The 16,532-nt window shown below is 37.9% G+C and overlaps 1 protein-coding gene across 2 annotated transcripts in view; it reads right to left on the minus strand.

Annotated features, from left to right (window-relative positions):
- Positions 1–16,532, minus strand: part of SEC23IP (SEC23 interacting protein) — a 40,589-nt gene that overhangs the window by 15,373 nt on the left and 8,684 nt on the right. For both annotated transcript variants that reach the window (XM_019725302.3, XM_019725303.3), the window contains exons 5-13: positions 15,414–15,503; positions 13,976–14,096; positions 12,706–12,795; positions 11,728–11,869; positions 9,260–9,468; positions 8,773–8,891; positions 8,287–8,439; positions 6,580–6,675; positions 1,532–1,729 (exon numbers count right to left, since the gene is read on the minus strand). In XM_019725302.3, coding sequence (XP_019580861.3) covers positions 1,532–1,729; positions 6,580–6,675; positions 8,287–8,439; positions 8,773–8,891; positions 9,260–9,468; positions 11,728–11,869; positions 12,706–12,795; positions 13,976–14,096; positions 15,414–15,503 — 1,218 coding nt within the window. The remainder of the gene's footprint in view (positions 1–1,531; positions 1,730–6,579; positions 6,676–8,286; positions 8,440–8,772; positions 8,892–9,259; positions 9,469–11,727; positions 11,870–12,705; positions 12,796–13,975; positions 14,097–15,413; positions 15,504–16,532) is intronic.

Consider the following 16,532-nt stretch of genomic DNA (forward strand, 5'->3'; position numbering starts at 1 on the left):
GACACCTTAGTCTTGGACTTCCAGCTTCCAGAACTATGCGACAATACATTTCTGTTGTTTTAAGCCACTCAGTGTGTGGTACTTTGCCATGGCAGTCCCAGGAAACTAATATATCCAATACTAAGTAAATGACAGAAAAAAATCATTCTCTTTTGAAACAGTAAAATACAGCAGTCATTAAAAATGAAGTTACAGAGAAATATTTATTGACATGGGAATATATTCATAATGTACTATTTGAAAACAGCAATATAATGTTTTAGTAAAACATTTTCTGTAGTATTCCCCATGTTTGTTAAAATACGTATGTAAATATATGCTCAAATAAAAGTCTAATCCAGTTCAAACAGCTAATGGTGGTTAATTCTGGTTAAGGAAATGACGAGATTATTTTTTAATCTTCTTTGGCTTAATCAGTATTTCCTGGCTTCCTGGCAATGAATGCGGCATACTGTTGCTATTGTTTGGATGGCCCAAGAACCCTTTGGGTAATGGATCCAACCTACCCACCTGGGCCACCCCCCAGGGAGGTGGCCTGAGATCTGGGCTGGGTCAGTCAGGCTGAGCCCCATTCCCCAGGCAACAGAATTGGTCCCAAACGAATGTATAACTCAAAAGTAAAATCTCTCCTTGAAATTTTCCTTACTGGACCCACTAGCAAGGTAGATTCCTTATCCTCTGTTGTCATATGGCTGTAAGATGAGCCAGAGCCACCAACACCCCGATTCCAATTTCACAGAGAAGGCCAACTCACAGACCGAGGCACACAGGGAGAGAGTGTATCCTGACGGCATGGAGCCCCTGGGTCCACAAATCTCCTTCTACACTCTTATCATTCACAGTTAGGTGAGGAAATAGCTGCCCTTTATTTGCCAGAGTCTATTCAAATTTGCTCATGTCTTAAAAAAAAAAAATTTTAAATATAATCTTTATGAACAAATTGGGCTTAAAAGCCTGAATAAGCTAGAGCAAACATCTAGTGCCAATGTCTGCCTCATTTGAATCAGTCATGAACTCACTTTGTAATCCTAGAACCTTATATACACAACTATAAATGTACTGAAAGTGACACTGTCTAAAAAGATTTTTAATACTTCTAAGCAATTGAGAAACAAGTATTAAGCCATATTATTAAATGTAACATTATCAACTACTTGGTCGATTTTTGTAGAAATTTTTCCCCAAGGGAAGAACTGTAAATACTAAAAACACGACAGTTGACTGAATGCAGCAAGTTTCTCTCATAGAAACTTAAGTATATTCTGACCATCATTTTCTAATTAATTATCACCACCTCTGCTGCTAGTGGCTATGAGAGACTAATGTTATAAAATTGTGAGTAGTGGAAAACTGAAATAAAGGCAATTTCGAAAGTTAGATGATATGTAAAGCACACATTTTTTATTAAAATCGGTTTCTCCACCCCCCAATAAATGTTGAATAAATATGTAAAGAACTTAAAGCCAACCCAAATAATAAGATATGTGATTCCAAGATAAAATGTGCAGCCCTAGTCACTATGTAAACTTACCTGCCCGGTGCCAACTTCAAAAGACTCATAATCCACATGCACAGAAGAAACGTAAGCACCAACTGGAAGTTTCCTCTTGGACTCATTAGATTCTGAGGGAAGAGAAGCCATTTCTTTAGCTTTCTGAGCACTTTCCTCTTGTTCTTTTGTCAAAGCAGCCATCACTGCCTTCTTTTCCAATGCTGCTTTTTTCTGTTCCTGTAAAATACCAAAAGTTCATAACGTAACCTGAGGGAAAAGTTATCAGTTATCACAATGAAACATGCTATCTCATTATTAAGGAATCCTTAATAATTTCTTAGGCACAATAATGGCATTGTGGTTATAAGAAAAATGTCCTTTTTAGAGACGTATACTAAATGTTTAGGGAAGAAATTCCGTGATGTCTATAATTTACTTTAAAATTCTAAAGATAAAAAAATTAAGAGGCAATGAAAAATGCAGCAAAACAGCCACGATTAAGTCTATACATTGGCTATCACTATACTGTTTGCACTACTTTTCTATATAATTTAAAATTTTAATAATAAAAAGTAAAAAAATACCAATTTCTTCCTTTATGATCTTAACTTTAAATAGTTTAGAAATACTATATAATTTTCAAATACATACTTCCTACAGAGATGTGTAACTTAGGAGAAAGTTCTTCCTTCAACATGTTAATACCCATTATGTCTGTCTGCATGGAGCCAACGACAAGTTTTCCTCAAAAGCATTCTGGAAAGAACGAATAAGCCCAATGTGGTATATTCATACAGTGAAATAACTAGTCGGGAATAAAAAGGAATGAAATGCCAATGATGCAACAATTCGGTGAACCTCAAAAACACTATCTTGAGTTAAAGAAGCCAGATACACAGTGTTCATCCCATTTATACGAACTTCTACAACAGGCAAAACTTTCATTAGCGATAGGAATCAGAAGAGTGGTTACATGGTGGGAGTTCACGAGAAAGCAGCAGGAGGGAACTATCTGAGGAACAGAAATGTTCTCTTTCTGGATTTAGGGGATTACCCAGGTGCAGAAATTGTCAAAACCTATGGCCCCAAACACTTCAGATCTATGCATTTCATAAATAAGTAAGCGAACAAAAGCTTTGGGAGCTTCTATGGAACAGGTGGCCTCTGTAACAATGAGATAAAATCCATTCTCATTAGGTTGTGATCACACCCTGATTCAGGAGCAACAACGTCAGGGGATGTGACAGCTGTCACGGGTGGACTTGTCCACTCCCCACAAGCACGTGTTTCAGGGGTCCTCATTCCCCAGGCTCCAATGACTGTGTAAGTCTCTGTTTAAAACAGCTATTGACAGTGTTTACACAAAACAGCTGGACAAATCAGTCTCATCTATTAATGAACTGCAAATACTAGGAAATCAGGAAACAAGTCCAACTGTTTAATTCAACAGGCAGAATAAAAAAAAGAAAACTCCCCGCCAGCCCGCTTGGAACTGATTCCACCATTAACGTTTTGGAAGGTTTGGTTCTCTCTGCCCTTTGGAGGCGGTACACGATGAAACCTAAACCCCTAACAGCACATGTTCCAGGTTGTTCTGTTTCAATTTGCTCTCTCACTCAGAAGGCCCTCCCACTATATTCATACAACTTAACATTCTGAATTGCTGAGAGCTGTATCAATGGATCATAAACTGTCCTACTGCAAACTGCTGTTTTATTTCCCCTGGACACATACAATGATTTTAAAACAAAGTGAGAAAACATACACATACTTGACTATCAATATTCCCAACACTAGAAACTATTTATTCCCTTTCAAGTGAAAAATCACTAAGATAGTTTTACAAAGGGGGAAAAAGCACACAAATACTTGATCTCCTTATAAAATAATTGGCTAATCTTGGTCCCATTATTTGTTACATTAAATCAATAGGAAACATCATATTATCTTATTATTAATCTGGCAGCACCGTGTTATCTACGAAACATAGAGCTACCAAAGTCATCATGGCTGAGAAAATTTGATGGTTCATCCAAAGGCAATTACTTTTGAATTTGAAAAATAAGATCACTTTATCGATTTTTATTCCTTTCAAAACATTCTTATAATGCCATAATTTATAATTCAAGCAACTACAGTATATAAACCAGGCTCCTTCTAGAAAATTTTCAAGAACAACAGAATACTTTTCTACATTTTTTTCCTTTTATCACAAAATAAAATTGAGGGCATGATGTAGGGCCTGAAAACATACCTTCCTGTTTCCTGTTTGTTTTTATAGGCTTGTGCTTCGCTGATGTCCTTATACGTGGCGTACACACATGTGGAGTACACACACGTGTCCTGGTTTCGGTTTGACCACCGTGCTCATCAGAGATTCATATCTCACAGAGCTGTTGTGAGGCTCACGTGAGATGAACAGCTCTTATAAACTGAAACTATATGATGATTCAATAAACAAGGAAAATGAAATTACACTTAACTGCCAAAACTAGTAACCTTTCTCAACTCTTCATCTTCATCATCCCAATCAAATATGAAAAATACTGTCTGTCTAAAATGTCTTTGGAGTCGCACCCTCCTTTTCCATTTCCTGTTCTACCTCCATCAGCCCTCGCTCAGTCACTACGCAATTCCAAGGGCTGCTCTAAGGACTACTCGACAGCCTACGGCTGCATCCCTTCCAACGCCATCTCCACACTGTAACCAAGTGCACTCTCTAAAACACAAACCCAATCACAGAACTGCCCTCACCGCCCCATCGCCCTACAGCAGTGGTTCTCAATGTCCCCTCAGAAACTGGATCAAGACGGTTAGTACTGCTAAAATGAAATTGTGGCCCGATTCACACACACTCACACACACACACACACACACGCACACACACACACAATAATTTAAAAAATCAAGCTGATAACAGAGTAGATTTCCTCCAATTTTTTTTCCTTTGGTACTCCATTTCAGCCAGGAGGCCCTAGCCAATAGCAAAAAGAAATCAAATGTTAATGGAAAAACCAGGAAGGAGTCAATATGTTCAAAAACTCATTTATTATAGACATATTTGCTCATGGCTAAAATTTTATAATGTGGTTTAGGGAACATATTTTTAAATTTCTAAAATTAAAATTTAGACTAAACAGGGCGGCCGGTTGGCTCAGTTGGTTAGAGTGTAGTGATCGTAACACCCAGGTCACTGGTTCGATTCCCACATGGGCCAGTGAACAGCGCCCTCCACAACTAGAGTGAAAAACAACAGCTTGACTTGGAGCTGATGGGTCCTGGAAAAACACACTGGTCCCCTATATTCCCCAATAAAAACTTTTTTAAAAATTTACACTAAACAGACGATTTGGTGCTAACTCATAATTTGTGATAGAATTAAGCAGCAAGTGAGTATTTCATATTTGCTTAAAAGCACCATGACTTTCAAGGCCGTAAGAACATGCTTGAGAGCCACTCCCTTACAAGAGAAAACCCAAACTTCCACACCTGCCATTTGGGCCATCAGAACCCCCAGCCCTGCCCCTCGGCTCAACTACTGTTTCAGCTGCAAGGAAACATGCCCACTTCCGGAAGGCCATTTCGTTCTAGCTCAAGCACCAACACCCAGGGGAAGGCTTCTTCTCTTACCAACCCCACCCCTTTCTCCCCAGGCCCACTGCCACCCTCATCTGGCTCCGACAGCATGGACAGCACTGTTAGGGGACCAATTTTTATCATCATTTGGGGTCAAATCTCTCTTCTAACTGGACACAATACCCGCAGTTCATCTCCAAATCCCAACACTTGAGCACAGTGCCTGAGCCACAAGATGTATTTATAAAATGGTGAATAACTCAACTGTTTAAGCTAATCACAACAACCAGCCCTGTGACTGTAGTCATATCACATATAAAGACGTGGCATTTGGGGGCCGACCCGGTGGCTCAGGCGGTTAGAGCTCCATGCTCCTAACTCCGAAAGCTGCCGGTTCGATTCCCACACGGGCCAGTGGGCTCTCAACCACAAGGTTGCCAGTTCAATTCCTGGAGTCCCGCAAGGGATGTGGGCTGCGCCCCCTGCAGCTAGCAACGGCAACTGGACCTGGAGCTGAGCTGCGCCCTCCACAACTAAGACTGAAAGGACAACAACTTGAAGCTGAATGGCGGCACCCTCCACAACTAAGATTGAAAGGACAACAACTTGACTTGGAAAAAAGGCCTGGAAGTACACACTGTTCCCCAATAAAATCTTTAAAAAAAAAAAAAAAAAAGACGTGGCATATGCTAAATTCCAAAGTAACACAAGTAAAAGAACCACTGAAGTCCCAAGATAGAGCAACAAAGACCATGTAACAATAAAAATAAAAGAGCCACCCTAAGGGCATTCTAATTTTTCTAATTAAGTATTTAGAAAATCTCTGTAAAATGAACTTAATAAATGAAAATTAAATAAAATGAGTGAGTTTTTCCCAGTTGTTTTCTTTCTTTTTAAATGCTTTTTAGTTATTGCTGTTGGTGCTTTGTCTTATACAGAAGTTTTGCCTTTTGGTTATTATGTAATGAGGTGTGTGTGCGTGTGTGTGTTCCTATCTCAAGAAGGGGAAGAGTGGAGAGAACATAAGCCAACATTTACTGCGTGCGAATCTTCACGTACATTACCTCATTCTCACTCTCATCCTATAAAGAAGGTACTGGCACTCCCGTTTTAGAAATGAAAGAAACCAAGGATCAGAGAAGTTAAGCCAATTGCTGACACATATGTAGTTAATAAGTGGGTGAACTGGGAATTGGGGTGATCAAGTGACCTATGTGTCCAGGACTTGCCTAGTTTTCGCACTAGGAAATTCTCATTTTAAAACTGAAAGTTCTTCGTCCGGGAATCTCTCAGTCCTGAGAAAACCAGGTGGCCAGTTACCCTAACTGGAATTTAAATCCAGTTCTGGCTGACTCCAAAGTCTGGGCTTCCATCACCTCCACTAACGTGTCCGGGGGCAGGGAGTATACAGCTGGCCTCACCATGATGGTATTAATGCAAACTTCCACAATGTTAAGCGGGCTAGTCACAGATGAGTTTTGTTTTCTTTTAGGGGCAGGAATCATCCTTACCAGTTTGACTGCTTTATGTTTAACGAAGTTAGCTATCTTCTTTCTGGGTCCCAGAGGTATCCCCATTTCCTTCAGGTCATCAACAGTACACATAAGCTTTAAAAGAAAACAAACAAGCACATTCATTAATCAGTCACGTGACAGATAAACTTAAATTAAAATAAATTACAAAAAGAAACCATATCATCTAAAGCAATCAAATCAAAGATCCAGTCAATTATTTTCGAGGATAATTGTTTTGTTTTTAAATCATGGACTAATTTAGGCTATAAAATCTTAGGTTTCTACATCCAAATCATTCTATTAACTTTTTAACAGAAAATACATGCACGTTGTACAAAATTCAAAAGCTACAGTCAACCATATAATGAAGTTTCTTCCCTCCACTCCTGTCCCAATCAACTGGTTCTCTCAGCAGCAAATACTGGCAATTTACTCTCCTTCCAGAGAGATCTCTTATGCATACCCAGCATCTACATGTTTTACCTCGCACGCGCACGTGTGTGTGCGTCCTTCTGTGCAGACAGGACTGAACTTTTGGTCTTTTCACATAATGCATCTACCCTGTTTCTTTAAAAATAAGACCTAGCTGGACAATGAGCTCTAATGTGTCTTTTGGAGCAAAAATTAATGTAAGACCCAGTCTTACATTATATATGACCCAGTATTATATTATATTATATTATATATTATATTACATTATATTATACTATAAAGACCCAGTCTTATGTTATAATAAAATGATACCGGGTCTTATACTAATTTTTGCTCCAAAAGACACATTAGAGCTGACTGTCCGGCTAGGTCTTATTTTCGGGCAAACACTGTATGAGATCGTTTCACACCAGTATCTCTGACACTGGCCATTCACTCAACAGCTCCACTGTGTGGCTACACTGAAACTGACTCACTAGTGCCATACTAGTGGACACTAAAGGGGTATCTAAGGCTTTTGCTATTATAAACACTGTGGCAGAGAGTGACCTTCTATATATTGTTGTGTGACTCTTTCTCTACAGAAAATATTCCTGGCAGTGAATATGCTGGGACAAAGGGTATGTATTTTTCATATTTTAAAAGATATTGCCAAACTACCCTCCAGACAGGTTTTATCAATTCACACTCTTACCAACAATATGTAACAGTGCCTATTTCCCCTCATCCTGGCCACACAATATATTATCAAATTCTTTATTTTTGCCAAGTTGACAGGTTAAAAAAAAAACTCATTGCACTTTTAATTTGCATTTCTCTTACGAGTTTTCATATAAGAGGCTGCTTGTTATTTTCTGTACGTCATTTGTTCTTATTCTTTTCCTATTTTCCTATTGTATTGATGGTCTTTGTGTAACTAATTTGTAGAAGGTTTGACTAGTAAGGAAATAAGACCTTTGTCTGTAATGTGTGTTCCACATATTCTTCTTAATTTATTATTGGCCTTTAGATGTTGTTTATGGCATCTCCTGCTATATAATTGTTTTTCTTTTATGGCTTCTGGGTTTTACGTTACATTTAGAAAAGCCTTCCCAGATTATTAAAAAGCAAAAAATTTTCTCCTGTGTTTTTCAATTTTTTAAACATTTAGGTCTCTGCTTTATCTAGAATGTATTATGATGTAAGAATGTTTAAATCATTCTTAATTTTCAATCTATACACAGAAAAAAGAAAACAATTTTAAACAAAAGTAAATCGAACTATCATTAATACCAGAGATTCCATATCAATCTTCTCCTTTTCAAAGGTGCTAACATAGTCAGAGAGGCTAAGCGCTTCCAGAGTTTCTTGCAAAGTTAGGACTTCTTCATTTTCATCATCAAGGTCACAAGACTCGTCCAATGTCAGCTTTGGCTCTTCAGGCATCTTTAAAAAACAGTTGGGGAAACATTACAAAACTCAGAAAAACTCCCATAAAATGTCTCCCGATCTACAGAAAATCCTAAACAATTCTGTTCTATACACAAATCATAATTTTTGGTAATTGTAATTTGTCCTTATTCTTGTCCATAGTTTTATATATTCTGAAAAAGCATATAAATTTAATCACTCACTCATGCTCCCATTTCCTACAATAACAACGAGCTGTATGATTCCATGAAACTTGTAAACCTCAGTGTATTTGATATACAGAAACAGTTCAGATTCTGGAAAACTGTTCAGCTCCAACTCCAAATCTAAACGTTAACTGGGCCATACCTGTTTTTCCTGAAAATGTGGCTGCTTCACAACTCCATTAGCAACAGCAAAAGGCCCAGAAGACTTTGATAAAGTCAAATTTTTCTGATTAGACAGGATGTCAAACAATATTAAAGAACCTAAAAAAAACAAGCATTTTGCTTTATAATGTACTAGGTGCTTTTTATAACACTAAATACATTCATTCTCCTACCTTTTTTTCAAAGTCCCTGGGCAGAAGTCATACAAAAGTTAAATGTTAATCAAAATCTGATAATCAAGATCCTTGTTTTACCAAAGAGCAGAATACATGAAAATGGAAAGCATCCCTACGTAACATGAAAAGTGAAAAGCAAAGGCAGAATCTTAACTCAAAGCTTTCATTTCCACCCTTTATAAAACTTAAAATCTGCACTTGTCAAGCTTGCATCGACAATATTACCCACACTGAAAGCAGTGACGACTCAACAGAAATTGTGTTTAAAATATGGGTATTTGACAGTTTTACCTAAACTGTGACCAGCAACAGAGATCCCTCCTTTGAATTCCGGGTTCCGACTCAGAAAGAGTGCGTGCAGACGGTTTACCTCCATTCTCACTTTTTCCACAATGGTCTGACAGTAGGTGGGGCTATTGTAAAATAAAATATCTAGCAAGGTTTCATTGGTAAAGTGACGAAACCGACCAATACTTGGTAAAGTGATTTTCTTAACATTCCTGTTTAGAAAGGAAAAAAAGATATACTCAGTCAGTAGCCACCTTAAATCTATGGATTTAAAAGTTTAGATTTTGAATGTTGAAAATGCACTGAGTAAAAAACTCCCATAGACTAATTAATTATGAGTTGACTTTGCAGACAGTTGTTATACATAAATCAAGATAAAGCAAAAAAGTTGCTCTTTGTGCCTATAACTGTACTATCAATTTTGGGGTTCTCTGAAGAGTTATCATATAAAGTAAGGCCTATGAAAAGATCTTAATTTTTAAAGAAGAAAGCCTACTCTTCCCTTTTTTTCTTCTAAATTATTGGAAATCAAGATACCTGACAAAAATTGTGGGTAGAAAGGACAGCAGAGAAAGTAGCAAAAGAAAGAAAGGAGCTTCATGGAATGAAAATCTTTCCTGGTATAAGAATGGCCACAGCAAAGCACAAGAACACCCACAAAGAAGGAAAACCCCCTCATACTGGGCCCCGTCTGGACAGAACACTGAAGGTTAGCTTGATTAAACCACGTACCCTGAAACTTTGTGACATTCACTAAAATTCAGATATGTTATTAGCCCTGTGTCCCAGCATAATTACCTAAACTTCAAAAAAAAAAAAATTACCTAAATCTGTGGTTCTCAATAGGGAGCATTCAAAATCGAGTGTGGGCATTTTCAGTTGTCCCAGTACCTGGTGAGTGCTGTGGGCATTTAGTGGCATTTAGACCAAGGATACTAAAATGGCCTACAATACACACGCAATAGTCAGACATGACAAAGAATTGTCCTGTCAAAAGAGTCTCCCTTGGGGCGTCTGCTGGCTCAGTTGCTTAAGAGCACAGCGCTCATAACACCAGGGTTGCCGGTTCGATCCCCACATGTGCCAGTGAGCTGCGCCCTCCACAACTAGATTGGAAACGACGACTTGACTTGGAGCTGCTGGATCCTGGAAAAACACACTGTTTCCCAATATTCCCCAATAAAAATTAACACTCGTTAAGTCAGTGGTTCTCAGCCAGGAGGCGATTTTATGCCCTGGGGACATCTAGCCGTGACCAGAGACATTTTTGGTTTTCACGTTGTGGGGAGGAGCGTGCTACTGTGATCTAGTGGGTAGAGGCCAGGGATGCTGCTAACTACCCCAAAATGTACAGGACAGACCTTTATCTAAGCCACTGTAGATTAATATTTTAAAACCAGCTTAGATTTTCTAGATTCTCTTAAATATTTACAACAGGAATACATACATAACTATGTGTATGCACATGCACACACACACACAGAAAAGCAACACATCAACTTAACAGCCAGTGTTTAATCATGTCAGAGCAAGTATAAAATTAAAGTTAAAAAATACATTTGTTCAATAACCAAGATATGGAAGCAACCTAAATTTCCGTTGATAGATGAATGGATAAAGATGAAGTGGTACGTATACACAATGGGATATTACTCGGCCATAAAAAAGAACAAAGTCTTGCCATTTGCGACAACATGGATGGACCTGGACAGTATTATGCTAAGTGAAATTAATGAGTCAGAGAGAGACAACTACCATATGATCTCACTTATATGTAGAATCTAAATATGTGAACAAACAGAAACAAACTCATAGATACAGAGAATATTTTGACAGTTGCCGGATGCGAGGGGATTTGGGGGAATGGGTGAAAAAATGGAAGGAATTAAGATGTATAAATTGCCATAGGGTTTCTGGTCGGGAATTCCCGCCCGTTCTCGTGAATTTTTTTTCGCTTTCCCGTTCCCAAATCTGAGAAAAGTTGGTCAGGAAATCGGGAAAATTGGGTCCTTGAACCCAGGTGGTTGGTAGTATCGGCCATCACTTTGTGGAAACGATTCATCGTGGAGAATGGAAAACAGTTCATATCTCAGGATTCAGGAATGGGAAAGCGAAAAGAATTCCTGAGAGCGGGCGGGAATTCCCGCCTGGAAACCCTAAATTGCCAGTTATAAGAAGTAAGGGCATGTAAAGTTCAGCATAGAGAATACAGTCCACAATATTGTAGTAACAATGTATGGTGCCAGATGGGTACTAGACTTATTGGGGTGATCACTTTGTAAGTTATATAAATACCTAAGCACTATTTAAATACCTGAAACTAACATAACATTATATGTCAACTGTAATCAAAATATTTTTTAAAGTTTTTAAAATGTATTTGTTGAAGTCATAATAAACTTCATACTATGGCTTAAATTTTCAAACTACGTTTAATTAATATGAAAAACAAGTTAGGAAAATTCACAAACCTGTCAACACCTGTGGCATCCCCACCCAAGGAACTATGCCAATGAACTGGAAGGAACTCCACTCTGCTTATTTTCCGATCATCTAAAGATTTCTTGAAATGTGTCTGCAGCAATTTGAGAGAAACCACCCTAAAATCATCCACTTAAAAAAAAAATAAATAAATCAGGGAAAATGACAAGTTAAATTTTCCTAGCTTGATAAGTAGTTAGCAATTACCTCAACTATGCCAGTATTCTTAATAACACAAACTCTTCAAGAAAAAAAAGTAAGGATTTAGCCCCAAAATAATAAACCTAACATTTAGAAAGTTCTTTTAAACTTTTCATTATTTTAGAGGAACATATAAATGACTGAAAACCATTAGTCTAACTAGCACTGAGGGTACAGACTCTGGACTCCAAGCAACCTGCTCCGACAGACCGCGATATGGGAGAGGCTGACTGTGCCCTCTGGGCCTCACTTGGTTCCTCCCTTAAGGGTGGGGATGACAGTGGCAGCACCTATCCCCCATGGCTTTGTCGTGAGGGTTAAATGACACAATACATGCAAGATACTTGGCACATACCAAGTATTCACTAAGTATCAACTATTACACAGACATAAAAATAAAACTTCAAAAATTTATATAAACCAGGCAGATTCATACTTTCATGAAACAACTTCTCACAGCTATTTCACTGAAATCAGTTCAATATACAGGTGTTCCTAGTTGCTGGAAGTGCTCAGGCAGAGGTTGTCAGAAAGGTTAAATGAGTCCCAAGACCCCATCTAATTCCTCACAGTCTAGAAGTTTATGCGTTCTATATGTCATAAGAACAAATCAAGTAGAAATTACTAATTCCCAGGGATCACTTAAATTTCCTCTTCCAGTCTCTCAGTCAGTGGTATACAGCTGGAAACTATCTTAAAAATGAACATTTTAAAATCTTTCTACTAGTTCTCAAAGCATTCCATGAAATAAAATGACTACCACTTACCACACTCAATAATGCTTCTGAAGCGCAAGTCACACACCGGTCCAATGCCATGTACCATGAACACCAAATGGTCAACCTGAGGCATTTCCCCTACAAAAGAAACACACACACACACATACACACACACACACACACACACACACACACACACACACACGAGTTGGATATCTGCTTGGGTTTTCCTAATTAAATAGCAATAGTCTAGATATCCCTTTTGTTATCCCAAACTTGCCAAAGAAATTCACGACCCTTCCAACCTGATAGGCCTCAGTACCCTCTATGAAAATAGGAGAATAAAGCGCAAAGGCGGTCTTGGCATGGAACAGTGAACAGAGGAGTGGAGGACGCCGGCCGACTCTGATCCCAGAGCCTATCTGAACAGATGCCCGGCAGTCTGGGACCTAGAGAGGGTCCATAACCTTGTGAGTTCTTCAGAACTCCCCAGGGAATTAAACCTCCCATGGAGAAGCAATTTGTCAACATAAAACGTCAAATCTTTTCCCCAAATCCTTCTCTTTGATTTGTAAGATTCACCTATACCATATATAGGAACATCTCCAAGTGAAATCTACTATTCTACTGTGGTTATTTCATTCACATTCATAATATGACGACAATCATTTTGTAATTTCATAAGACAATGAAATAAATGAGGTATGTAATTGTTAAAATAAAATACATACTTTCAAAGTGTAACAGGAGAAAGCAAAGCACAGCCACTGGAGGAAGGGCTAGCACACCACGGCTCATGGGCCAAATCCTGTTCACTGCCTGTTTTTTATAGTTTTACTGAAACACAGCGATGCGCATTCCTTTACATACTGTCTACAGCTGCTTTCACACTACACGGGCAGAGTGAGCAGATGCAACAGAGTCCATAAGCCCACAAGGCCTAAAATATTTACTATTTGGCCTTTACAGAATAAGTTTGCCATTCCTGCACTAGAGTAATACAAACTAGATGAGACATGACAAAACAAGCCCCAAAACACTGACAAATGTCTAGTTTCAACCAGCAGTGTTTCTTTACAACAATATATATTTTAGAATCTATACTACGTGGTTTGTATATCTTCACAGAATTCTAAATTAAAAAATAAACAGGCAAAACAATAATAAAATTTTTAACAAGATATGTGCAAATCGGTCTAATTTCTGCATGTTTTGGCAGGTAATCCTAATAATTGTTTCTTTTTCTCATCATTCTAAAGAATGATGTTAAACTAGGGAAGTCTAGAAACGACCTCGGTCCTAAACAAATTATACACACCATCAGGAATTTCATCAAGGTTGTCATCAATTCCGCGTTTTACAACCCTGGGCCTTGTCTGTCCATCTTGTGTGGTTCCCCATTCATCTGGCACTGACGAAGGCTGGAACTGAACAATGACCTTCAAGACACAACAGGATTAGGACAGAGCTCACCTCCAAATTCATTTCCACTACAGGCCAAATAAAGTATTTCAATAATAACAACTATATCAGAAATAGTGTAACTTGATCTACTGTTACAGAAACGTAACATAAACATCCAAGTTTACACATAAGAAATTAAGGAAACTTACCTGCAACAGTAACAGAGGAGTCTATTTACAAGTTCATTTTCAATGCCTAAAACTGATTGACCCATCACTTTTTAGAAAGATGTGTTCTGTTAAATCAACTGTATTAAATTACACCTGATGTCATATGAAAATTTTTCTTTAAAAAAAAATGAATACATGCAAGATGATATGTACATTTTTTGTTTGTATACAAAACAAAAGGTTAAAAAACAATTAAAACGACAAAAGGATAAGAGTGGTTACCATCAAAAGAGGAGAAACAGGAAATGCAGAGGTAAAAGGATTTTATTTTTTTGATACCTTTTTATGCTGTTTAAATTTTGTTGATGTATAAATGATTTTTACTTATTTTAGTATCAATAACGACTACAGAGGTGGTGAGAATATAGGTCATTTTTGTTTTTATACTTTTCTGTGATAAATAAATAGCTTATATTCTGAGAAACTACTGTATGCCAAGCACTATGCTAGATGCTTTTGCATAAATCATCCCACTTCATTTAAAATATGGCTCTGGGAGGTAAATCTTACTGCAGGTGAGGAACCTGGAGCTTAGAGAGATTAATGATGGTAAATGAAAGTATGCAAATGTCACTAATCAATATCTTAAAAAAAAAAAAGTTTCTGAAAACAATCAAAATAAAAAGAGGAAGAACATATTTTACATTTCAAAGGTTGAAACAAAACAACATCAAGGGCAGCGGGGGCAAACGGCACAGCCTGTAGGCCAAATCGGGCCCCACACTTGATTTGACAAAGTTTTACTGAAAATAGCCAGGCTACAAAGGCAGTGTTTGACAGCTGCAACAAAGACCACATGGCATATAAGGCCTTAAATACTTAACCTCTAACCCTTTTCAGAAAAAGTCAGCTGACCCCTGATCAAGTGCAAAAATTTATCAAGCAACTTATGGTTTATACTAAGCTTCAGCTAACATGATGCCATAAACAGAAACTTCATGAGACAAATTTAAATTTCATTTTTGTTTCTACGATCAATACAAGCTATAGTAAACTTAAAAGCAATGCACTTACTTTTAAACTGTTTAATTACTGCAGAAATTAAACATTTACCAAACATATTCAGCAAAATAATTATCTAAATGAACGTAAACACTTTAATGTCTTAAACAGTGTCATTACCTTTGGATTGTGCATAACGATTGTCTCTCCACTTGGAAACTCTAATCTGCGGTGCCACTGATTCGTGGTTACAGCTCTTTTATATTCAGCCTACAGTAATGGAAACAACATGTAACCCCTTATGACAAAGCTGTACCATGTTATGAGAAAGTGTGGGAGAAAATTGTAACTATCATGGTAATAAAAATAACAGGAATAGCAGCTCTCTTGTACTAATTGGTCACCGTACTTACCACTTTACGTATATGACCTCATTTAATTAATTACTCTCAATCATTCCTAAATAATAATATTATCCCCATTACATAGAGGCAAAAACCAAGAGTTAGACAGTCTTGTCTGTTAGTTTCCCAGAGCTGCCATGACAAAGTACCACAAACTGAGTGGCTGAAAAAACTCAGAAATTTATTTTTTTACTGTTCTGGAGACTAGAAATCTGAAATCAAGGTGTCAGCCAGGCCACGTTCCCTCTGAAACCTATAGGGAACACCTTCCTGGCCTCTTCCTGACTCCTGCTAGTTTGAGGGCAATCTTTAGCGTTCACTGGCTTATGGAGGCACCACGCCAATCCTCTATTTTCACACTGCATTCTCCCTATGGCCGTAAGGACACCAGTCATATTAGATCAGGGCCCCCCCCAACTCTACTATGATCTCATCTTAAATAATTATATCTACAACGACCCTTTTTCCAAACAAAGTCATATTCTGAGCTACTGGATATTAGGACTTCAATGTATTTTTTTTTCAGGGGAGAGGGGAGGGATGGAGTGGGACACAATTCAACCCCTAGCAGACATTTTAAGTTCACAGTTGCACAAGATTATACATGGTAAGTAGCGAAGACTGAACTGCAGTTCACTCCCGCCACAACTTTGACACCAAAGATTTGACTGCTCAACCATTTTCTTACTCTTCCTCCACATACACTATTCTGCTTTCTATAAGGCAAACGTCTGAAGGTCTCTTGAAAAACTCAAGACGAGGTAAGGGGGAACCTCTGGTATACCCACTATCCAAAGACTTTTTTTAATTAGTAACAGAGATTATTTCAGGATCATGTCAAAATAGAAGCATTTCTTTTTGTCTCCAGAACAACAGTAACAATTCCTCTCCATCA

The sequence above is a fragment of the Rhinolophus sinicus genome, chromosome 15 (genome assembly GCF_057876585.1).
Source record: "Rhinolophus sinicus isolate RSI-liver-muscle chromosome 15, RSI-T2T, whole genome shotgun sequence".
NCBI classification, from domain to species: Eukaryota; Metazoa; Chordata; class Mammalia; order Chiroptera; family Rhinolophidae; genus Rhinolophus; species Rhinolophus sinicus.